Here is a 24140-nt window from a genome sequence, read left to right as displayed (position 1 = left end):
TTCCGCTTTTCTGTTATATTTCGAGTAATATCCGCATTACACTTTGCATTTTGATTTTTGCAAGTGGACTCTGATGTACTATTTCTCAGCTTATACAATTATATATTGCTTTTACGTGTTTTTGAAAAAAAGAGCTCCACCCGCGTCTTGAAAGTGGTTGGACTCTGTTCGCCTGTGTATAGTAAAGCCATGAAGCTAGTGTGGATGTGCACGTACGAAGGATGCAAAGAGAGAAGGGGGGAAGAGAGAGAGAGAGAGAGAGAGAGAGAGAGAGAGAGAGAGAGAGAGAGAGAGAGAGAGAGAGAGAGAGAGAGAGAGAGAGAGAGAGAGAGAGAGACAGAGAGAGAGAGAGAGAGAGAGAGAGATGGCGCGAAAAGTCATTTTGAAAACTCTGTTTTAGAATTGTTTTCCATTTCCATTAATTTACAAATAAACTAACGAATATGGATCCGGGGAGCCCCTAAAAAATAAAGGGAAAAAATTAGATAGGAAAAAGCGGGCGCTTACATTTTTTTCTGTTCTCTTGCAAATGTATTGCTTTCCTCTTGGAGAAACTTTGCATTGAAATATCGTTTTTTCTTTCCCCCACCTCAAAAGATTTGTGAATTAAGATTCTTGGGGTAATGCACGGAATTTTACAAAAGAACGTAAAAGCATTTTTCATGTTCTTACTGCTTGTCTAAATAAAATAAATAATGCAAATAATTTAATACTGTGACTAAAATGAACGAATAAATGAATAGGGACAACAATCCTATCAGAATTCACCAGTCAATTTGGAGAATGCATATTGATCTGAAAAAAATATAGTGTAAATATAGTATAAATTATGTTTTATGAAATTATAGGGAAGGCTAGAGAAGTAAACAAAATTGTAAAAAAACAAACAAAAAACATAAACAGATTTTATGGTGTGTGTGCGCGCGCCTGTCACAATCTTGAATATAGCTGCAATATCTTCATATCTCAGCTGCTTTTTAAGACCTTCATGCCATCTATGTTGTTAGGGTCCATAGGCCAACGCAAAATGAAGGGCTGACAGCCTGACACCATAAAATATCCATGATGGAGAATTTACTAAATCATACACAAAAGAATGAAAGGCTTAAACAATAATACTTACACACTAAGCATGCTTACACACACATGCACACACATTTTGTTGCAGATATAGATATTTAAAATAAATGATGATATGTAACAAAAGGCGTACTGTAAATCTCCTCTGTATAACACCATTTTCAGGTTTCACATTATTCATTATGTGGCACAATTGTCAAAACAGAGCTCAGTACAAATGAAGTGATAAGCTGACAAAATGTGATTTTAAGTGTTATAAGTGTTTTTATAAGGTCTACACATGAATGCAAAAGCAAAACCTGTGAAAAGAACTTTTAGTAAGTAGAATGACAAAATTACAATTATAACCAGCAGATGGCAACAGAGGACCACTAATTGGCTCACTTTCATTTTGAAAGTGTTGGTTTCTAACAGTAATCTCAAAGCAAATCAATTTTAAAGCAGACACACACACACACACACACACACACACACACACACACACACACACAAAGACAAATATCTTTTCAATGTTATCAAGATGTGTAATTGTGAAAATATATTCTTATGGTTTATAAGTATTTCACATATTTCTTTGTGAACTAATTATATAAAACAGTATTACCAGAAAAAAAAAATGGTTTTAAGCATTTGTTTATCAGCCAATGCTGGAAACTCATAGAAAGATTACATCGAAAAGATTTCCACTCCTGCGGGTCCCTCTAGTGGACAACAGTAGCATTACAGCCTCATTTTTCAGTTGAAATAATTGGGCATCAGAATTCGTTCAAAATGACCTGTTCTCCAGTTTATACTTTGTGCACACAAAATGTTACTCACAATGGGCAATACCAGATATATATATAAAATTTGTATCTGCTAAACAGTTTAATCGATCATTAAGCCATGAGGGTCCCTAGATGATGCATGTCAAGTTTCGAACAAATTGGACAAACGGCTTACGAGGAGTTTGAAACAGTAAATTTTAAGTAATTGCAAATATTTAATGAACAATTTTATTGACAGGTTCTTGAGGCAAAGTTGAGGAGATTCAACATGATATGAATATTGTGTATGTGTGATATGTTGCAGCGCCACCCGGTGGCCATTTTCTTTCAAACTTCGCACAGACCTCTGTGGCAGCCATGTTTTTGGACAAAGACACTGCATGCCAATTTTCAAGTCAATCAGACTAACTTGCGTAGTTTTTATGTTTTTTTCGTATTATAGCGCCACCAAGTGGTGAATCGCTGCAGATTTTTTTGTGTCACCATAGAATGACATCGTACATGAGCCTTACAAGTTTGTTGAAAATATCTCATTGCGTTAAAGAATAGCCATTTTAGTGAAATGCAGCGCCAGGAACGACGCAAGTATTTTATGCTAGTTTCAGCCTGACGCAGTTATCATTTTCACGTCCTGCCCCACGTTGTTTAAATAGCAAATGCATTTGCGCCCATCTGTGCGCCCATGGGCTGCCGGTCTGAAAACCAGCTGTGTTCATGCGCATTATTGGCGCGTTGCTCTTTTGAGACAACTGAAATAGACTGAGGCAATGACCAACAAAAACCTGGTCTAAAGTCAATGGCGCAATATTTTTTTTTTTGTTATTTAAAGAGTGCGTTAGTTAGTAATATGCACCTATAGGCGGGTGCACAACACGAGTACACTTTGTCCCGTAGATGGTCTGCTTGCAGGCTTTAACCTCGCGCATGAGCAGATCCGTTTCCTCGCTAGAGAAGCGTTCATTTTTTCTGCTTGCAAATTCCGCTATGTAAATAGCTAATCCGCCATGGCGCAACTAGCTTTTAAAGGGAATGGGAGATGAGACTCTGATTGGTTTATTGCACGTTACGGCCAAAACACACCAATTACTCATCAAGAGAATAGGAACAACCCTTTTAGACCATGCGCAAAAGTGGATTTGGACACGCCCAAAGTGCACCGTGCGCTTTACGCCATGAGGAGTTAGGAGCATTTTTTGATTGATGTAGCGCCTCCTGTTGGCCAATTAAGGTCATAACTTGCCAATGTCTCCCCAAATTGAGACCTGCATCTGGCCAGGTTTTAAGTCTCTAGGCCTTAAGGTTATGTCTGCATGATCAGTTTTACGACAGAATAATACTTTATTATTATTATTATTATTATTATTATTAACAAGACATAGCTGCTTATACAAAGTAAGAGACCAATGACATGTATAAAGACAAAAGTACACATAAAAGAGACCCAGACAGCTTATAGAGTGTATAAATTATAAGTGTTTATATATAATGTTTTGGAATTGGATTTTGTAAGGAAGGGGAGAGGAAAGGAGGACATATTTTTCTGTAATAATATAAATATCAATACTGCTACCTCTACTACCACCACTAACAATCATAATAGCAATAACAAATTTGTTATTATTGACATACATAGAAAAGAAATGAAAGTATACCATAACATTATAATATATAAATGACATCAATCTAAAGATAATTGTAGAACAGTATATTAAGTATTACTTATTTATCTATTATAGAAATAGTCTGTTGTAATTTATACCAAATACAAAATACTAATGCCAAATACTGACACACTGGAAAGACAACAAAGAAAAAAGAGGAAAAGAAGACAACAAATTTAAGGGCAGTAGAATTTAAATTATGATAAGAAAAGTAATTGACACAAGCTGACAGGATATAAGCTACATATGTTATGTTAACAAATGTTCCTTATGAGTTTCTCATGGTTTATGACAAAGAGGAATCAGTTCTCCTATTTAGGTATTGAAAAAGGGGACCAGGTTTGTTTGAATTAATCTATATTATGTCCAAATGCAGTTAATTACTCCAAGTTTGAGTGTACTAATTGAGCCAATGATTTATTGAGAGTTCTGTTCTGTCTTTCCAATTAAGTAGAATCTGTTTCTTTGCTATGGACAGTATTTAAAAAAATGGTTTGAGATGATTAGAAATCGGTAGACCAGTAAAGCTATGATGGGACAAATTGGGATGCTGAGCCCAAGGATGTCTGACAGCTCATGACCTCTGATCAGAATGACTGAACAAGTGGACAAAGCCAGAATGCATGAAAATAATCATCAGTGGAGGCTGAACAGTATGGACAGTTGTTATTTTTAAAATGCGCTGCAGTCTGTAGGCTATGTTGTCATATGTGTTCTAACCTAATCATTTGGATTTTGGTATTGCAAGACAGAATAATTACAATTTACAATCCATGTGGAAAAATGAAAAGTTTTATTATAAATTAAAAACATTGGGTTAGTCTATTGTGTGTTGGCTGATGGTTCCAAATTGCAATCGCAAATAATAATAATAAAAATAAAAATCCTAACAATTAAATAGGGTTTCTTGAACCTCTAAATATGAATCTAGTCGTGCTGAATTTGCTCGGTAAACCTGCTAATTAATATTCATAAGCCAAAACCTTTACCCAAGTAGAATTAATTGTTAAATTTGCAATAAAGCCTATTGGCCGGACCTCACGAAACTTGTATTAATATTCATGAGCAATTCCTTGCCATAGTAGGATTCGTAATTTCTCCAACCGGTGCCGTCAAAGACAAACGCCGAGTGGACTTCAAAACACAAATAATGTCTTACACAACCTTACAGGGTAGGTACAAATACTCAATATTATAACCTCCCAGATGAATTCAATAAATGAGACATTTACCGCCTATAAAAGCTGCTCTATACGGCCTAGATAGTACATATAACAAAAACAGCTGATGAGTTAAATTTAGACTAAGGACAAGAAACACTGATAGCGTGTTAGCTTTAGCATTAGCTATGGTGCAAGTGCACAAGGCTCACTTTCACTAAATAAAATGACTTAGTATTTTGCATTGAATGTTTTTCATGTTTACAGCCTCATTATAAGTATCCTGGAATGTGTAGGTAAAATGAAGCAGGCTAGTGTTTTTATTAGCTGGCTTGATGTTAGCTGTTAGCATCGAGTCAATAACATGTCCGTACAATAGAAGCATTGAGAGTTATGTGCATTGAACCATCTGACTCAAACTACAAAATCAAGAGGACATTTAAGCCTGACGTGAAAAAAAATAAACTAATAGTTTGTGTGACACTATTTCAATTTTGGTCACATTTGGAGTGGATGTTCACATTAGATAATGCTTATGTGCCCTACAGGTTGTTCAGTGCTGAAAAATATCTAGATTAAATCAGTGCATAACCATGGATGAGGAGGACAGCCAGGATGAGCTGATCAACAGGAACGTCTCCCATGGGAAAGGAAAAAGACCTGCCATGTCCATCATCTCTGATGACGGTTAGTGGTCTTGTGTCAGCAAATGGAACAACACAGAGAAGCCTAATGTGTTGTGGGCCTTAAATAATGTTGTCCCTATTTAACCCTGTTAAGTCTGACATGTGAAAAAATAGTCAAACCGTTTATTGAACCTTTATGTTTTGTATCATACTTGATATATGGATAAATCAAGTAAAGTTGCTTCAGTTCAGTTACAGAAAGTGTTCATCTTGAAATATTACTAACAATATAAAGAAAATCAGAAAAGATTTCACGTTAAAAGACACTTGCCATGACTTCCAGGGAGACATTTTTATTATTATACTAGAAGACCTTTTACTTACTAAAAATATATGAATTATCAATCAGACGACAGAAAGCATGTAGTAGATTGTCTACAACAGGTTTTACAGCAAAGTTGTCGTGTTGATAATTTAGAGGCCTTGATAGAGGATAGAGGATAGTTTAGATTGCATTTGATATATATAAAAAAAAATTCTTTCACTTTACACAACTTATCTTCCTGCATGTCATTCCAATTCAGAGGACAACTCAGAAGACGAGGGGGAATCAGAGGAAAGAGAAACAGGCAGTGAGGAAGATGATGATGACGAAGAGGAGGATGTCCTTGATGGAGAGGAGGAGGAGGAGGAAGATGAGGGTGAAAGTGAAAGTAAGATTTAACTTCAACATGCTTGTATTGACTTTTTTATGCTTGTCAATTTAACAAGTTAATTATATTGAACGAATTGAAATGTAAAAAAACAGAATATTGACTTCTAAGGCCACTTATAATATTTATTTAATGATTTAATCACCTGCCAGAGTAATGTCTTTGATTTAATTACCTTTAAGTGTTAAAGTCACCATAAAACTTATTTTTTATGGAATATTGCAGTGTTTATTACAAATTATTTGCCTATGCACATCAGAGTTGGAAATTAAAGGGGGCTTGGGGCAAAAATGCCACCAAAATGAACAAAAATGCCCCTGCACAATTGAGCTAGATCGTGATTAAAGTGCAATGTAAAATGAATGAAAAGTATCGATTGCGGCATTACATTTACAGTAGATTTTCTCATGTTGCATCATATTTCATATGCAGTGTTGAGCATTATAACCAAGCACACACGTCTCTGTTCAACTTATGAATGCAATGTCCAGTCAGATTCGGAGTTGTTCAGTGTGCGCTTACTGACTGAATTCTGAATCTGCATTCGCACAAATTCTCTCATCATAAACAACAAAGTGCAGAAAAGATGCAAATAAGAGATTTCATTTTACAGTGTACGTTCCCTTCAGTTATTGTAACGGCAGTTTTTGTGAGTGCATAACTTGACTCGCTTCGGTATTCTTTGCTTGCATTCTTTGTATAATTTATTCCCAATTTGAATAACTGTTTTGTTTTTCATGCTATTGAAATAACCAATGTGAAGTCTTGATTTTCTAATCAGTAAAAAGAAATTAACACTTCTTGTATAAATGGTTCTTGGCTTGTTTTATCTGTAGCCAAATATGATGTGCTTTTTCCCCACAAAAACTGTTAATCAACATTAATAATCATTATTCTAATATCAAGTGAAAGAATCATACATATATTTACATTAAACAGCATTATAGGACCCACTGAAGTGCCTTGGGAATGCACAGCTTTGTTTGATGCGTTGACGTAATTTCCACTGAAACAGGAAGTTAAGGTGGGACATATTGAATGGCTCCTCCCCCTTTTCAAACAGCCATTACCTCACAGACTGAGAGTCGTACTTGAAACAGCACCATGGAAGCGAATCTGAGCACTGATGACACGTTGGATTCAATAGTAGAGGTGTGAATAAATTCTAGACATTTCATTCTTAACCAACGTACAGTTGGAAAACGGAATAAAACTCGAGCGTTTGAGCAACCGAACAACATCTCCAAGCCATACTGATCCTGATGTGTCAACAGTCGCTTTAGCCAGGTGGTGTTTATAGTGTAGGGGGCGGAGCTTTAGATTCTAGAGAGCATTTGATTGGACAGAAGATGTGATGAGAAGCTGAAGTCCGCGGTGCAAATTTTGTCATTGTTTTGGAACAAACCAGCTTACCGGTATTCATAACCTTAAGGATAACATATTCATACTAAAAGCTAAACAAAAATTATTTTGGTTTCAGGGAGCCTTTAAACATTCTGTGTAAATAAACACAAATGCATTATCAGATGCAGCTTCTGTTTCACCTTTGCAATATAAAGATGTTGAAAAACATTTGATTGGTTACAGTCTATAGCATAGGATTGTAACTGGTTAAATTTAAATATTTCACATAAAAAAACAACACCACAGATACATTTAATAAGGGAATTATAAAAATTGCCCTTACAAAGGTAAAAAAAATGGCCCTTAATTGACCCTTATGCACATCAATATTTTAATCAAAACCATTAACTTCCCTTCCCCTTGACAATGACAACTTGTGAGAGCAATTAGCAAACGACAACAATCAATCCATTCCGAATGGACAAAATCGAGTCCTACACTACATTTTTTTTTTCTCCTTCGAGAAGCCGTTTCATTTGGATAAATGTCACAATACAGAAGATGATTGCATCTTCCGTTTCTTATTGACTAAATTTCATTATGAATGCAAGCTAAAATAAAACTAATCTAACCAAAAGCATATCTATCCATCAAATATGATATCAGTCTTATAAAAGTGCTTTCCAGCAGATATCAGATCATGTGGATCTTTAATCGTTGGGAGTGATGTGTTTGCATTTTGCCTTAAAATATGCATAATCATAAGACCTGCCACACAATATTCAAACAAACACGGGAGCACTGTATCCTGTATCCTCAGATGAGGACTCTGGGAACGTCCTGGAAGGAGCTGCAGGGAACGTTCCTGTGGATGCAGCTGACCTGAGCTCAGACGAGGACTCGGAGAAATGCCCCATCTGCCTGAACTCCTTCCACGAGCAGCCCGTTGCCACACCGGAGTCTTGCGAACACTACTTCTGTCTCGACTGCATTCTGGAATGGTCAAGGGTAAGATTGACAAGCTTAAACCCTTACGTTACCCTTAACGTAACTCGTACATTAAGATCTATTTGGTCAGTGATTCTCTATGTTTATTCAGCATTATTCATAATATGCAAATACTGGGGAAACAACTTGGTTGATGCAATATTATTCATAACACTGTTATTTTATTAGGGGTCCAAGCACCGAAGTGCTGGAACACTATTGTGTTTGTACTGATGTTCTTATTTTTCCTCCCTAAAAGTGTATGGGCGTCAAAGACCGTAAATTGTAGAGACCCCAAAATTGGCAGAATGGTCCCAATTGAGCACCGCTACTCGGACGCTCTGACACACACCCTTCCATGACTATTTGGCACTATAAGGTGGCAGTTTGGATTTTTGAACCATAGGGGCTAGAAACATATACTATATTATGACTCGGATACCTAAAAAAAACAAAAAAAACATGACCGCCAGCAGGCAATCAAATTTCAGTGGCTAAAAACATCACATCTGAATGGCCTACCATTAAAAAATGTGAATAGTGATGCGCAGATCGCGGTTATATCTGTGGACACTGCGGATAATCCATTATCCATTGATAATCCATTAATTTTAATAAAGACACTTAACTCTCATTTCACGATAAAACAACAAAAGTGCGTCACTGTTTTACTTGTATCTCTTCAAGGAATCAAGGAAAACATATGCCTAGAGCACCTTCTAGTGGTCATTATATGTCATGTCATATATCATATATCATATATCATATATATATATATATATATATATATATATATATATATATATATATATATATATATATATATATATATATATAATCTTCATGAGATATTGCTTAAAATATATTCATGATAAGAGGGTTTTTTAAACATGATTGAAATATTAACGTGTTTTAAACCTAATTTTTCAGCCACTAATTTGCAGACTCACATTAAGCTACGCAATTGTGGGGTCAACTTGTTAAAGCAGCAATGGGGTTATAACAGATCTGAGAGAAATTTCAAAAAGGAGAATTAAAAACGGTTAAAAATGAAATATTTTTGGGCTAAACACATTTCATTTCTTGTGTGTGTGTTCGGGAAACTGCAGTGACGAAAACAGTGACATTCAGCAATGGAGCAGCAATGGACATTTATTGTTGTGAATAATAAAACAAACACAGATGTGTTAAACTGCAAGCATAAGTTTATGAGGCAAGTTTATAAAAATGAAAAGAGCCTTAAGATAAAAGATTTAGATAAATGTTTTGAGCTGCAAAATTATATCTTCACATTCATTTGAATTTGTCCTGTGACATCCTATGACATGCGATTCATCTAAATTTAAATGTTGAATATAAGTCCACACATTTTATAATCAAACCTTAACTTTCAGTGAAGATTCAAGATGGACTTTGCTATAAAAGCAACATTGTAAGATCCATTTAAGTTGGGTCACTAATCATCCACATTAGCCATTAGTGCTTGGACCCCGATGATCATTGACGTACTATCAGAGTTATTATTAATTTTTCATTTTAAGAATTAATTAATTTGGATTTGTTTGTATTTATATATATTTTTTTATTAAATTTAATAATTTTGTTTTTGTTATTTTTATTAGTGTTTCTTTTAATGCCTATATAATTTTTATTTCAGTTTTAATACAATGAATTAATTGTATTAGTTAATTTTAGTACATCATTAAAAAAAAATTACCTTAGCAACTAGTTGAAATAAAATAAGTTGTTTTTAAAGAAGTTGTTTTCTTTAGGTCAGTTACAAGTAACTGTTCAAGTCATCTGTTTCAAGTAACAAAAATGTTTTTAATTGTTTTAGTTAACTGTAATAACCCTAGTTCATAAACAATAATGCCACTTTTTATTTTTATTATTTTTTTCAGAATGCCAACTCCTGTCCTGTGGACCGAATAGTCTTTGAGAACATTTTCCTGAGAAAGTGCCATGGTGGGAAAGTTAAAAAAACAGTGAGTCACATGCCAGATCTGTCCATCAGGATTATTATTACCACGACATTGTGTTATACAGTAAAGAAATGTAAAAGTAAAGAAATGTATTGTGAATAATAAACCCAAATATCTACATCTGAATTCAAAATGTTGAAAAATATTGATTTCTATCACTTATTTATACATGATATCACAACATGGTTTCACAAATATGAAAGTTGAGTGATTATTAGACCCGCTCACTGATCTCTGTAGATTTATAGATCAGTGTTTCAAATCGCTTATAATGTAAAACTTGTGTATTATGAGTTTTCCCCCTTTCTAAATATAACTTTTCTCTGTCATTCATGTGCTTGGGCATCGTAATTACGATTTTTCCGACTCCACTTGAAGGTCACAATGAACGCACCATAATATCAGCCTCAGTTAAGCAGATGGGAGAGTATTAGTTTGTTTGTGTGTGCTTAGATTGCAGTTAAGAAGCCTGTGAAACCTGGCGAGGAACAGCTGGAACTGGACTTGGATCAGACCAGCTGTGAGGTTTGCGGGGGTCGAGACCGTGAAGATCGCCTCCTGCTGTGTGATGGCTGTGATGCTGGGTAAGAAATGAATGACAAACCAGGGTTGTGGACTTGAGTCGCATGACTTGGACGTAAGTCCCTAATTTGATGACTCAATGGTAATGGTACCAAAGTTTTGACTGGTACTGTATAGTACTTTAAATATTAAAATAAAAGATGAATATAAAATAAATATATAAATTCACTATAGTAATACATACTGAGACACTAATTTGGGCGAAGAGCACCAATGACTTGTGGACTTTTGGTGTTTTGCCTTATTTTTCATGTTCATAATCAGCTTTATAGCCTTCCTGGAGTGTGTAATGTAAATGAAGTTACGTGTTTTTATTTGACTTGATGATAAAAACACTCAATAACATTGATTTAAGTATAGTACAGCGGTGGGCAAATGTGGCCCTTAAGATCCACTTTCCTGCAGAGTTTAGCTCCAGCCCTAATCACACACACCTGAACAAGCTAATTAAGGGTTTCAGGAACACTAGCTATAAGCAGGTGAGGTTTTTGCCTTTTGTAAAAACAACATAAAGACGTATAAGAGTTTTTGATCTATTAATTCAAAAGATTATTTCTGATTTAGAAAAGGATCAGTTTGCCCCAGTAATCTCTATAAAATGATTAAATATTCTCCTTATCCATTGATCACAAATGACTGATTGGTCCTCTTGACCAGTGCAGAGGTACATGTGCTAACTGCTTATTTGTTACTTAAGCAGCGTTTTGGATTTGAATAATGACACTGACAAACTTTTTATAGACAATGAATTGAAAATATACAGTGTCGTTTTAAAATCGGAGAAAGGGATTTAAGTTTTCAGGAATAGTAAAAAAAAAAAAAGTATCATTAAAGGCATACAATGAAAAGTCACCCTATTTTCCAAATGCTTGTTATTGATCTTATTGTGAATAATTAATTTGTGCATGTTTCATTCTTCAAACCTTTTTATTTTACCTCGAAATTCAAAATGTGTGTAACTCGCTCTTCCAGTTAGACGTCAGGCTTCTCTGTGGTGATGTATGCCGGGCTGCTCCAGTCATGTGGTCCACTTAAACTCCACCCCTTTCTTACAATCAGATCTGCCTTCATCCAATCAACAACCAGCATTTTTTATTTTCCGAAAATCTGTTTTACTCTGAAATACGTCACAATACAGAAGAAAAGATCTGTCACTACTTCAGTTTCATTAAAATTACTTCTGATTTTAAAAGGATCAATTAATTAACCATTAATGTTAATACTGCAAGACACTCAAAATATCATGCACATATAACAACATATTATTATTATTATTATTATTATTATTGTCATTTGTATCAATAATGATGATTATAATGGTAGTAATATATAATATGCTCAAGAATGGCAAATATAGGTGTTTTCCTCTTTATACATTTTCATTCCACTATATTTGAATACATTTAGGGTGTTTGACTGGATGAACTTGTGTTTGTTGTACTTTAACATACGGTCATATATATATTAGCCCTGCCTATTTACAGGGACGCTGGTTTTATTGTTTAATTTCCATTTGACTACTTATTCTATATTTTTCTCCCTTTTTTATGGAAGGTACCACATGGAATGTCTCACGCCGCCTCTGGACGCTGTACCTGTAGAGGAATGGTTCTGCCCAGAGTGCATCGCCAGCAACCGCACATCAGGTCATCTTTCATCTCGCACAACCACTTCTTACATTAACATTACATTTATGATTTGTTACATATTTGTAGTAATAACCATAATTTTCATCTAATTGTTTTAGGTTCTGAACAAATTAGTGAGGAGGAGAGCAGCTCTCTCCCCACCACCAGCCGTTCCCGGGCCAGACCGACCCGAGCGATCGCACGGACCCAGCAGAGCGAACGAGTTCGGGCCAACGTCAACAGACATCGGATCACACAGGCACGCACAGCAGCGCAGGTTTGCATGATGCTTTTGCTTTGCTCTCTAACCACAAGTGTGTAACATGGCTGAGATGTGTGTCACTGGGATGATGAAGCAGGTCTAACTGGTTTGTTTAATGCTTAAACAACTGGATACTTTGGATGTTTATGTTGTTTTGTTCAAATACAAGTGAATGGGATACTTAAATGCTGGAACAAGCATGAACAAAAAAAAAAAATCACTTACTTCTGCTCATATGGTTGGGTTTAGTGGTTGAACAAACTCTTTTAAACTTTGGGAATGTTTTGTGCAGTGCTGTACTATTGTTGTTGTGAGCTAAGTGAGTGTTTGATTTGTGGTATTGTGTTTTAGCTTACTCCCAGATATATGATGCAGTCCACATGGTTGGATGAGACCATCAATGCTGTAGTGGCTGGACTCAGCACAGCCGTGTATGTGCGAGACTTGACCCCTCACTCCAGAACCCGCCGGAGGAGAAAGACAGGTGAGACAAATAGACCCACCGTTTGCACCTGGTATTAAAGGGATACTTCAGGATTTAGCTTTAAGCTTTGTATTAGTAGAAAACCTGTAGTATTTTCGAATTACCGTGCTTTCCACCCTCATATCCCCCTGAGAGGAGAGATTTATGTATTTTTTATCTGGAAAAAATCCTCCGATGACGCAAAAAACTTCATTTTGCGTCATCGGAGGATTTTCTGGCCAGAGGCAAAAGACTACAGCCAGTAGTAGGGGCTGTTCCGCATTTGTTCAACCCGCCCATAGAGGGTGGGATCTCACTCACATAATGTGCACACAGTCAGCCGTCTTTCTTTGGAAGCTAAGCTTGCAGGCTCTTGTTCTGTGAAGAAAGCTGAGTAGTAGGGGTTTACCATCCTCCTTTTCCCGGACTTGTCCGGCGGGCGAGATCGTTCAAAATGTCCGGGATTCAGCTTTTGCTTTCTGCAGTCGCCATTCATTGTTTACATGCACACCTCTTGTTTCAATCTAACTGAATTCATTCCGATTGGTGAATCTGAATGTAGTGTTTACATGAACGCTAAACAAGTGATCGGTTGATGTGCGTTTTAACATTGCTAAGAAAATTCCCGCACCTCCGTGAGAGATCCGGCGCGTCTCAGTAATGACGCCACCGGCCTCGCGCCGTTCTCCCGCGGCCGTCAGCCTCGTCCTGCTCGCCACAGTAAACATGATGAATGGCGACTGTAGAACGCAAAAGCCGAATCCCGGACATTTTGGTTGATCTCGAAATCCCAGGCAGACTCGTCACGGAGACTCACTGGTAGCCTAACCTTGTTGTTTTCAACTGCGCTCTCTAACCGGTAGGCGTGGCCTCCTAGGGCAGCGAAGCAAGTGGATTCTGGGAGTTGTTGTCTTTCATCCACATAAGCCAAAAATACATTTTTTACATCTGGCTTTTCTCAGTCTAGAAAGCTCCAAATTAATTTAATTAATTAATTAATTAAAAATAATTTCTTCACATTTCTTCTACATAAATGACCAATTTTAAATACACATTCGTCTTTCTAGAGGTGAAGTATCCCTTTAAGATTTGTTTAGGTAAATGTGTCAAATCTGAAACAAAATACTCCAAGAATCTTAAAAAAAAAAAAAAAAAAATATATATATATATATATATATATATATATATATATATATATATATATATAATTTGTGGGAGAAAGTTTTTTTCTTTTTATGCAGCAACACATAGTGATGTGTTGATTATTGTATACAAATGTTCTGGCATGGTATAGATTGAGTATAGTATAGTATAGTATACATGGTATAGACTTCAGAGCGGTCATAGTTAATGATATGCTAAAGCCCGCTGGCACGTTGATGTGATTGGTTACAAGGTAGTTTGTAAAGTTTGAAACAATAGCGATTTCAAACTGCGTTTTTGAGACAGTCTTTTAGAGTTTTAAGGAGAAAATACAAACAATGGTGCTGACTTATGAATTTACACATGGTTTGTCTTCGAGCATATTAAAGACACCACATAGACATATAAACAACATTTAAAAACTTGATTTTCACCACAGGGGGGACTTTAATATTTTTTTGATGAATAAAAAGTTCAAAAGAACAGCATTTATTTGAAATATAAATATTTTATTACATTATAGAGGTCTTTACTGTCACTTTTGATCAATTTAATGCATCCTAGCTGAATAAAAGTATGTATTTTTTTCAAAGAAAAATAATTACCCCAAACTTTTGAACAGTAGTGTTGAAATCAGAGACCCTACTCTAAAATAACACATGGTTTACTGAAGACTTTTTTGAGACGTGTGTTACTACCTACTTACTGTTTCGCCTGACCACTTGTCATTGGTTAACCTGAAATGGATAATAATACCATGTGTAATCAGACATTTTAGTTTTCATTAAACTGGAGGTTTAGTTCGGTGTGATTCTGTCTGATCTAAATGGGATTCTCTTACCAGTTAGAAGAAGGAAAACCAAAAGCAAATCCTCAGCAATATCTGGGGGGAAAACAACAAAAAGCGTGGGAGTGAAGAGACGGAAACGCAGAGGGAGGAAGACAAAATTTAGAAGAAAACTGGTGAGTTCTTGGCAGATGTAGAACCACAAAATTTTAACAGTTTTTGTTCTTTATTTTTGGGTTGTTGAAAGGTTGCTGTTATGGGTTTTTGAAAGCTCAAATATAAATGTTTTGCTGATTAACAGTATTTACCTCCTCTATGCAAGAACACGTGAAAGTTTGCAATTATATGTCTGGCAAAAAAGTGCTAAAACCAAAAATGTTTTGCTGCTTCAGGTCAAAAAGAAGGAAACTAATTCCAGAGGTCGTATTGCACGGAGTTTAGGGATTAAGAAGCCCAAGGCTGGTTCCATTATTCCCTCAGTTTATCGGCCTTCAGAGTACAGTTTAGGAAGTATGCGGGCAGAAATCGGCGCAGCCTCCCTCTCTGTGTACGGAGATCCCTTTGACCTAGACCCCTTTGATGATAGGTGAAGTTCTGTTGGTTTTATATTTTATATTTGTCAACAAGTTTTAAGTAGTGAGTGCTTGAGTGTCTAAGTTAATCTTCCAATTTATCTTGTTAGGGAGGATGAGAATCAAGTTCCAACACCATCCTCTGTTCTGGAAGCTAAACGCCGTGGCCTCTCCCGTTCTGCCTTGCGGTCCCATCAGCCTGTGGCCAGACCCATATCTGCCGGCCTCTCCAGGTAACTACTAGAGGGGGGGAATCACTCTTTATGGTCACGATGGAGGAAACAGATGATTTCTACTTCAAGGTGATGAAAATCACAATGAAAATATGTTTGAGGATTAAATGGGTGTTTAAATCCTGGTTGTGTGGTGGTTTCCAGGCAAGGTGTGAGTGTCCCACAGGAGGAAGATGTTGCCCCTGTATCAGACCTGCTGGGGAGTATCCTCAGTGGTCAGAGCATGCTCCTCATGGACAGTTCGGATGTGGTCATCAACAGAGATGGTTCCCTCAAAGCAACCAAACCTGGTAAGTCATGCTTCGGAGACATTGGGTGCTTCACTGGCAGTTTAGTTCAAAACGGGACACTGTTTGCGTGAAAAATTGGTAATGTGAAAGCTGTTATGCGTACCCGGGAGCGCACCAGGGTACCGAACCTGAGACGACCTGTAGGAGGAGGTGCACTGGAACTGTGGTGCGATTTCGCTTGAAATACGTCAATAAAACAGCTTGAGAACAAAGTCATGTAATGTTATATTTACTTCAAAGCCATTCATTGTCTTAAAAACTCGTTAGTCAGCTAGAAAAATAAACTTAGGAGCATTCTGATAAATATATGAACTCTATTGCATATTCACTGTATTTTTACTTAACCTGTCCTACAATATTTAAGGTTTATATTAGGGTTGGGCCGATAGACGATACCATCGTCCATCGCGATGGCTGACAGACATCACAATGTTGAGCCGGCATCGCGATTCATTACATTTATTATTATTTATTAAGCACTGGATTTATTACAGCACGTGAATTAATCAGTTTCTCCCGAAATACATGAAAGTAAGTGGCCGGTGAACTGAGAGAAGAATAGTTAACTTTATAGTTACTTACAGTGTCTGATATGAATATCTGATATGATATGAATAATGATATGATCTGATATGAATAAAACACGTCGGCAAATATATTTGAATGGATTGTTATTGCTGCTTCCATAGACACCATTGTGTGTTTTACAAACTATAAATGTATTGTTTTGCTATAAATTATATGTATTTAAATGTCTGTAACCTAAAATAAACATTATGTGGTTAAACACTGAATAGTTGTGATATATGACAAGCGCTAAGTGCGTCCATCTTTGGCTCAGCGCCAGCCATATGAAAGCACAGTTTGAATCAGGCAGTTATGTCACGTCACTGTACATTCGGTCCTTAGTAGTCAGCTGCTGCAGAGCGTGCCAAAATCAAAATTGCTGATGAGATGTAGAGGAAAATATCTAGTGGAAAATTAGAATGTTACGTTGATGTTGCATGACTGTCATCCTTTCAAAAGTCAAATGTTTGTTCGTTCCTTTCAGTGTCCCTGTCCTTGCCAATGAACACTACCCCTGGAGAATCAGGCTCAGGGGAACCAGGAAACACACCAAACACAGAAACAAGTCTCATCCACCCCTCTGAACATGCTGGTCCTTCCTCCAGCCCATTGAGGAGGCCTCCACCAGTACACAATTCTCATGGGTCCTGTTCCACACCACAGAATCCCACATCTCCACCCATACACACTCCGCATCTTCCTCACTCTCACCCATCTCCCTTGGGTCATCCCAATCTGCATCCATCTACTCTTCACAGACCGATCACCTTAAATCCACCAAGACCTGGAAATGGTCACTTGAGCACTAATGGGATTAGAGGTCAACCGCTTTCAAGGGTGTCAAATAGCTCTTCTGACTCTCCCCATCAAGACCAGGAGGGAACTGCCCGACAAACGCCTGTCAGAAAGCCCCCTCCAAAGCCTGTATGGGTGGATGTTTCTGTATTGCCAAGAATACCAAAAATTAAAAGGGACAGTACCTCCAGTGCAAATAGTAGCAGTGACAGCAGTAGCAGTACTTTGCCTGGGTCTTCAGTGACCAGTTTAGCAGGCAATACAGGTAGGGAACGTACCGTTGACCAGCAAGGAATGGGTACAAGTCAGCAAAACAGGACAGTGGATGCTCAGAGGCAAAGATCAGACAGAACTGGTGCTGCTTCTTCATTTTCTAGCTCTTTCACCTCCAGTACATCATCTTTCAGTGCCTCTTCAAACTCGTGCCCGTCCTCTTCTTCCGTCAGTTTCCGTATAAACTCTAGCAGAAACCCATGGCAAGCTCGGCGACTTTCTGCATCAGGAGGGACTCTGCCTGGGAATGAGGAGGAATCAACAAAGAAGAGTAATAAAAGTAAACAGATGTTGTCATTAAAAACAAAGGCCAAAGAGGAGAAGAGCAAAGAGGAGAAGTGTGAGGTCTATGACCCCTTTAACCCTACAGGGTCTGATTCATCTGATAATGAACCAGAAGGTGAAAGTCTTGATGTTAGCACCCAAAATACTGAGTCTCGGGTGCCAGTTGGAGTCAATCAGGATGCCTGTGATCAAATCAAATCTGAGTCTGTGAATGCGGACTCCGATATGGAGAGAGACTCGGAAATCTGTGCAGAAGTTAAAACGGAGCCAGATTCTTGCAGAGACGAACCGTGCAAACAATCACCACATCATTCAGATGCAATCCACAGTTGGGTTACCTCAGGATCTTCAGATAATTCTACTATATGCAAGGCTAGCATAGATCCTGGAAGTCGTGAAACTCCAGAAAGTCCATTTCGGAAAGCTCAGGAGCACTCCAGATCAAGCTCGTCATGCAGTGACAAAAATGTTAAGCTGGAGGTGAAGTCTGAGCCTGAGGCTGAACCTCAACCCGTCAGGCCCCAATCAAAGTCCCTTGAAGAGTCTTTTGCAATCCAAGCATCCAAAGGAAATGGGGTGTGTAAAGAGCTACCTTCAGTCAGTGGTTCCTTTAATGCCACTAACATAAAAATGGAAAGACCTCATCAGTCCCAGTGCATGGATAGGAAGCAGTCACCATCAAACTCGCAAAGCCTTTCATCTAAAGACTCCCATAAAAAGAAACACTCAAGGTCAAAAGACAAGAGGAGGTCACGCTCAAGGTCAAGGGATCGGCGGCGATCCCGTTCGAAATCAAAAGAAAGGCAGCGCTCAAGATCGAAAGAGAGGAGATATCCACGGTCAAGAGACAGGAGGTGTTCCTCGAGTTCCAGCAGTAGAGAGAGGAAGACAAGTGGGAGAAGAGGGAGTCGTGAGAGGAATGACAACCGAGGGAGAGAAAGACGAAAGAAGAGATCAAAAGAAAGAAGGCGCTCTCGATCTCGTTCGTTTTCTAGATCTAGATCCAGAGAAAGGAGGAAAACATCAAAGGATCAGGGTGAGAATAGGTTAAAGAGACAGAAGTCAAAATCAAGATCAACGTCTAGAGAGCGAAAAAGGCAAGAGGATCGATCAGACACCTCTCGACGCACAGAAAGGAGCTCCCATAAGTCAGCAGAGCCCATGTCCACTGAGTTACATGAGCACGCTGTTGGTACAGTCAGGTCTACAACAAAGGTGAAGACAGAGAGGGGTGCAAGAGCACATAAACATGAGACTACTTCAGTTAAACCATCAATTAAACAAGAGACTCAGTTGGTTGACATCACAACTCGTGGTCTTGGGTCATCAAGACATGGTGACCAGACTAGAAGAGTTAAAGAAAGCAAGGAAGATCTTTCGCTTGAGCTGCTTAAGTCCGAAAAAATTAAACAAGAGGAACCTTGGCCCATTAGTGCTGTCAAGGAGTTGAAAGATTTCAAAAAGGAGGAGGAACTGTGTGGAGAATTAGATGGTGTTAAAGAGATGAAAAATGAAGAGATGTCTTTTAACATCTTCAGCAAGGAATCACCAAATCTTAATGAAATGAATTTGAAAAGAGCGGATTTAGACAAGAGACACGCTGGCTTTCAGGATGAAATGAAAGTGCAAGAAATGGTTGAGCCAAAAAAGATTAAAATCGAGCAAATATGGCCTGATGAAGATGATTCCCCAATCTGCAGTGACAACCCTCTTGTCATCAGTTCGGGCACACCTGACATAGACGCTGAAAACTGTAAAAAGGAAATTAAATTGCAAGAAATGGTTGAGCCACAAAAAAAGATAATCGAGCAAATATGGCTTGATGAAGATGATTCACCAAGCTGCAGTGACAACCCTCTTGTCATCAGTTTGGATACACCTGACATAGACCCGGCCAACTGTAAAAAGGAGCCCATTGAGTCCTATCAGTCACCGCTTTTAGAGGAGGACATGGAGGTGTCACCTCTCCAACCACCAGACCCGCCAGTAAAACAAGAACCTGTTATGTCATCCGATGAAGATATTAGCATTGATTACTTGATTGATAACTTGGACTTCATTAAGAAAGAAATGAGTGAGAGCTCTGTGGCCGACTCAACAGAAGCTGTCGACCCCAAGCCTGCCGTTCCAGAGGCTCCAGCTGGGAATGAGCAAATGACTGAACCCATTACAGCTGGTATGAAGCCTAAGCCGCAGGGAAAGCGAGTTACTTGGAATTTGCAGGAAACAGCAGAGCCCCAGTCTGAGAAATTAAGCAGTGAGTAAAAATGTTTGATGCACTACTTTACACATTTAGTCACATCAGGCTTGGTCTGAAGCATTCAGGCTACATAAAACTAAAATATTTTGAAAATGAGTAAAATTGTTTTGAATGTTTTCCCATGGCTTATTTAGAACTTGCACTCTTCAAACTAAAACTCAAGCAAGAAGGGTCGCGAAGGTCTGCTTCATCCCAACAAACCTCCAATCAGGTACAAACCCGTCTTATACTTTATTTCTTCCAGTGTTTTAAAGGGATAGATTCCACCCAAAATTAAAATTGTCATAATTGACTCACCCTTGTTGTTTCACACTTATGACTTTAGTCTTTGGAATTAAAAACAGACATTTTTTTAAAAAACTTTCTTTTGTGTTCCACATACTACAGTATCATACTTGATTGGAGTGATGAAATGTTTTACTTATCCTATAGAAAACAATTGTAGATGTGCTGGACGTTGCTAAAACGTTGGAAGAAACCCTATTATTCTATAAAACATCTATAATTGTAGATGTTTCCTATTAATTTCCTATTATCAATGTAAAGCCGCTTTGGAACAATCTACATTGTTAAAAGCGCTATATAAATGAAGGTGATGTAATCTGAATACTATAAAAACCAGATGTGTTTTGAAGGCCTCATGGCCTTACATGACTGAGAGAAATGGGATTTTACCTAAAGTTGTTTGCGGTTGGCATCTGCACTGTTGAAGGCCATGTGAACCAAAAGAGCACCTTATATCTTCTCTTGATAAAAAATAATGAGGCAAAAACACTGAAGAATTATTTTGTGGGACAATCAAAATATGTTTTTGACTGGTTGGCAGTCAGCCACCCACCCTTATAAAGAGAAGAAGAAGATAGCCCAGTGATGAAGTAGCCTAACTGAGTAATGAGATCATTGGTTAAAGCTATAAATGTGTGAGTTGCGAGTGAGGAGGTCAGATGTCCTGCAGATGTCTCGGCTTTGCCCAATAAAGTCTTATTTTGATTTCTGGAACTCTACATCTTGAGCATTACTTTTGCAAGATTGAGAAAACTTTTCTCCATGAGAGGAGCAACTCTAGTAAACAGAGTTTTACTGAAGAAACCTTTTAAGAGCTCTTAGAACAAGTTTTTGTGCATACCAGTGCATGTCATAATTGTTGCACCTCATATGTAGTTGCTCTAAGAAACCAGAGGGTGTCATAATGTCACTGTTCACATTCACAATTTGCACTTGCTCTCTCAAGATGGTGAAAACAACGATGATGCAATTCCTATTGTACCCATGTGACAGAAACTGAAAGCAGCCTTATAAGGCTTCACTTCAGAAGAAATGAAAGTTAACGTTACACTTGGAAATTGTTGCATCCTTCATTCCCAAGGAGTGACCTTGAATACAAGTTTATCAAGATTTATGATGGTCATTTTGTGGATCTTCAGCAGTTGACATTAAATCTTTGTCAAGTTTTGCATTTCTCAGCTCACATAATTATAATTAAAATATGTATTAAAAAAATATTTTTTTCAAGTTTGTGCTTGATTAAATTATTACTTCACATTACCTTAAGCGAAGGGAAAGCCCGGAAGATCACAGGAAGTCGAGACCTTATTAGTCTTTGAAGCGGTTAATGGGAATTTTTATTATTGTGGGCAGTTTTGAGCTTGAGTGATGTTATGGGTACTTCAGTACTACAATAATCCCATGAATCTATTTCATATTAAAGGATAAAGCTTCATCTAAGGCTGATACAAAACTCACAGCAACAGTCTCCAGCCTTCCTCCCCAAGAGGAATCCAGCAAACCAAAATCCCACAAAGAAGGGGACCCCGATCCGAAAGAGAAGGTCAATAAAGCGTCACTGCACAATTTCATCACATCGATGACTCATTTAATTCGATTGCCTTGATGTCTTGAATTTTTAAACATTATTTCTCTTTCTGTAGTACATGAAGAAACTTCATATGCAAGAGCGAGCAATAGAGGAGGTCAAGCTTGCAATAAAGCCCTTCTATCAGAAGAGGGACATCACAAAGGAAGAGTACAAAGAGATTTTGCGCAAGGCCGTTCAGAAGGTAACTGAAACGTCAGATGTTGTCTTTTGCTGCTGTTTTTCATATTCACTTCCTTTTACCACCCAAGCACGTTTGCATATGCGAATACTATTTTGTTTTCCTTCTCTTCAGTAGGCAATTTCTTGAATGAATAATGAAAGAATTATGTTATTGTGTGGAAATGATCCCATTCATGTCTTGTTTTCCCTCATTAACTAGGTGTGTCATAGCAAGAGCGGTGAGATCAACCCTGTTAAAGTAGTTAACTTGGTCAAAGCCTACGTGGATAAGTATAAACATACAAGGAAACACAGGAAAGAGGAAACTGGGGAAAACCAACAGGCAGACGTCCCGCAAGACTTCCAAACTTCAGTGTGAAGTCAGTGGTAAAACGGCTACGTCCTTTTCAGACAGTATCATTAGCAATCAACTGTAGATTTGATTGTTTTTAAATCTGTGCATTTCTACAATGACGTAGGAAACTCTTAAGGGCTCAACGTCTTGTTATCAGCAAATGAACCTTTTTGAATGTTTGTTTGTTTTCTTTTGAATGTAAAGATCATTTGAAAGTATCTGGGTGTGTCTGAATACAAGATATGTTAAAAATCTTTACGTTGCCATTGTTTAAAACGAGTCTTCAAGAGGGTGTTGTGTTTCTTTGCTATTTTAAGCTTATCCAACTGGAAGTTTAAGTCATTAGTCAGGCTCTTGCATCATCAGACTAAAATATAAATCATTTATACACACACACAAAATACTTGGTGAACATCAAAGTTCCATCATAAATAAAAGATATTGGAGAGCACATAAATTTTTTTTTGTATGTCACTTATGTCGTAAATGCATAAGATCCTCTGGGACATTCTGTGATCTCTCCGAAAACTTACAAAGAGCATTTATTTGAGTTAAAATATTGTTCTGATATCTAGTCTTTATGAGACTCTTAAATCTGTTTGGTTAACATATTTCTTTAAATTCTTTTAGTTTACTAATATAAGTAAAACAGGAAAACTGAAGTAGACCTCACCCTCATTGAATGGTTTTGTTGTAATAGAAAAACGATAAGGTTCATTCATGATAGATCTTTTATGTTCAGTTGAAAAGTGACTGCTTAGCAGATTTCCTGATAAATCCTGCCAGATGAATGGGTTTGCCAATTGTTTTGTTTTTTCTAATTGCTGTTGTTTTTTGTTCTGTTAGTGAATGACAGCTTTTACAAATTACTTTCAGCCTAGAAAATAACCATTTATTTATGCATTACTAAAGAAAAGTTGATCGTAAATTATGGCTGAAGAGTGTAATTCAAAAGGTTGGGATTTTCTGAACCCTTTTCATTAATTATGTCATTTTAATTGCTTGAGAAATGTTGAATTGATCTCATGTAACTTCAGTTGTATCAGACAGCGAGGCGTGCAGAAATGTGGCAAACCGTTGGTCTTGTCCTGATAGAGAGGATTCTGTTCTCTTAACCCGAGTGAACTTTATCATGTGAATCCAAGCAGTCACAGAATACATGATTCGTGATCCACTGTTTGTGTAAATATTTTTATTAGATCCTTTATTTAATAAAAAGAAAAATCTTTGGCATGCTTCCTGCTTCTTTTTTTTTTCAGTCGTAAAATGTGCTGATATTTAAGGATTCAT

The 24140-nt window shown here is 37.4% G+C and overlaps 1 protein-coding gene across 2 annotated transcripts; it reads left to right on the top strand.

Annotated features, from left to right (window-relative positions):
* The first annotated feature begins 4583 nt into the window (after positions 1-4583).
* On the top strand, positions 4584-24079 carry phrf1 (PHD and ring finger domains 1). Of its 2 annotated transcripts, none has more exons than XM_079860191.1 (18): positions 4584-4680; positions 5217-5355; positions 5879-6007; positions 8172-8359; positions 10240-10323; positions 10774-10904; positions 12457-12548; positions 12650-12807; positions 13144-13276; positions 15243-15361; positions 15578-15771; positions 15868-15990; positions 16135-16280; positions 17332-20457; positions 20595-20671; positions 22169-22288; positions 22389-22517; positions 22716-24079. In XM_079860191.1, the coding sequence occupies exons 2-18, from the start codon at positions 5262-5264 to the stop codon at positions 22872-22874; spliced, it is 5202 nt and encodes a 1733-aa protein (XP_079716317.1). In that variant the 5' UTR covers positions 4584-4680; positions 5217-5261; the 3' UTR covers positions 22875-24079. The 2 variants fall into 2 exon arrangements, with proteins under 2 accessions (XP_079716317.1, XP_079716318.1); XM_079860192.1 differs by having other exon boundaries at positions 4603-4680; positions 12650-12789.
* Positions 24080-24140: the final 61 nt, after the last annotated feature.

This window comes from Squalius cephalus, assembly GCF_949319135.1.
Source record: "Squalius cephalus genome assembly, chromosome: 23".
Taxonomy (NCBI): Eukaryota; Metazoa; Chordata; class Actinopteri; order Cypriniformes; family Leuciscidae; genus Squalius; species Squalius cephalus.
Note: the sequence above shows the minus strand (reverse complement) of the source record. Positions and strands in the feature narration are given on the sequence as shown.